This window comes from Kryptolebias marmoratus, linkage group LG6, assembly GCF_001649575.2.
Source record: "Kryptolebias marmoratus isolate JLee-2015 linkage group LG6, ASM164957v2, whole genome shotgun sequence".
NCBI lineage: Eukaryota > Metazoa > Chordata > Actinopteri > Cyprinodontiformes > Rivulidae > Kryptolebias > Kryptolebias marmoratus.
Window position 1 is genome coordinate 836,525 of NC_051435.1, and position 1,872 is coordinate 838,396.

The window sequence follows — 1,872 nt, forward strand, 5'->3', positions numbered from 1 at the left end:
TAGCACGAATGAGCTGAACGTTTTGATATATGAACGGTTGAAGTAGCTGAAAAATTGCGGAAGGAGATAGGTGCCAAAAAACGTACGGAATAGGGAAAGAATAATAGATAATAGATAATAAAGAGAAACAGGAAAACAATGGTGTGAATGCTTAAAAGCATTCACACAATAAAGAGAAACAGGAAAACAATGGTGTGAATGCTTAAAAGCATTCACACAATTAAGATTTATTATTATTTTTTTATTATTATTATTATTATAACCCAGTGGTTGGGTGGTGGTCTTCTAATCAGAAGGCCGGGGTTTGATTCCCAGGCTTGCAGCACGTCAACATGTCCTTTAGCAGGACACTGAACCCCCCACCCCCACAGTTTCTGATATGCTTCTTGGTTTGTGTGAATTAAATATAGAAAGGTATTTATGTATCTGAAAGAACTGAATGTGTGTGTGTGTGTGTGTGTGTGTCACTTTGTGAGAATTAACGGATTACCATGTAAACAAAATGCAGCAGCAGCTGCTACAGTCTGTGTTCTTCAGTGTATTTACTCGTGTTTAAGTTCTTTTAAGTATCATAAAATACACGTTTAGGTTAAATATTTATGTAATTTGTTTTGTTAAATGCAAGATACATACTAGTGAAAAATAAAGTAAACATTTCTGTGTTGTGTATCATCCATCAGCTGTTTTAAACATCAGCCTCTGGTCAACCCTGATCAGTGTACTTCTACATCAGACTTATTATTTCAGAAAAATGAATCAAATATGAGTGAAAAATACAAATAAAAGGGTTTAAATTCAATATTTTAAAAAAGAAACAAAAGGATTTAGCTAAAATATGAATACAAAGTTGTAACAGTTTTGAAACTCTGCTCTGGGGCCCCATGAGAAGATATTGGGCCCCATAACGAGATTTAGGGCCTCCACGAGGAGATTTGTGGTCCCATCAAGATATCCATGGCCCCAAACATGTAGTCATGTTTGATTTTATTTTGAAACAAACAAGCTTTTAATCTGAAAGAAAATCTAATTTATGGAGAATCTTTGCGGTAACTACTTTGTAAAAATCTAGAGAGAAAAGTTTTGTTAAAAACTGTAAATTAAAGTCAGGTTATTTTATTGCCATGTGACTGGTATAAAGTCATTTAAATGGACAGTTTGGTTGTTTTAAAGTGAGGTTCAATGGAGACATTATGAGCAGTCAGTATACTACCTGCTGTAGACAGACCAAGCTCTGTTTATATTTATTGTTCCAAAACAACTCAACCAAAGTACATGTCTGATGGAAAAGTAATAAATGTGATATATTTACAAGTACTTAGGTATTTACAAAATACAACAAATACTTACAGGCAAATGTTCACAGAATCACAACTTATTAAATCAAATGTTTGAGGACAGAGAAACAAAAACTTCTGTAAGATGGTTGGAATCTTACACAAAGTTGTGTTTATTAAACCATGCCAGGAAGGACGGGATTAACCCTCTCATCTCTATTTCAGGGTGCCGACCAACATGTCCACACAAGCGCCGACGTTCACTCAGCCGCTTCAGAGCGTCGTGGCACTAGAGGGTAGTGCCGCGACGTTCGAGGCTCAAGTTAGTGGTAAGGAAGGAAGAAGAAGTCCAACGGTCAGAGGACGAGTCTGTCAGCGGGTTCTCCGATAACAGCCTGGTTCTCTTCTGCAGGTTTTCCAGTTCCTGAGGTGAGCTGGTTCCGTGATGGCCAGGTTCTTTCCACTGCCGCTCTGCCCGGCGTTCAGATCTCGTTCAGCGACGGCCGCGCTGTTCTGAGGATCCCCGCTGTGACCGCCGCGCACAGCGGACGCTTTTCTGTCAGAGCCACCAACGGTGCTGGACAAGCCACGAGCACCG

The 1,872-nt window shown here is 39.2% G+C and overlaps 1 protein-coding gene across 1 annotated transcript in view; it reads left to right on the top strand.

Moving 5' to 3' along the window:
• The first annotated feature begins 1,463 nt into the window (after positions 1–1,463).
• The window catches only part of LOC108228702 (titin-like), a 25,356-nt gene continuing 24,947 nt past the window's right edge, over positions 1,464–1,872 (top strand). The window contains exons 1-2 of the mRNA XM_037976150.1: positions 1,464–1,603; positions 1,687–1,872. The exon at positions 1,687–1,872 is cut by the window's right edge and continues 12 nt beyond it. Of these exons, the coding sequence (XP_037832078.1) occupies positions 1,513–1,603; positions 1,687–1,872 (277 nt within the window). The 5' untranslated portion in view covers positions 1,464–1,512. The remainder of the gene's footprint in view (positions 1,604–1,686) is intronic.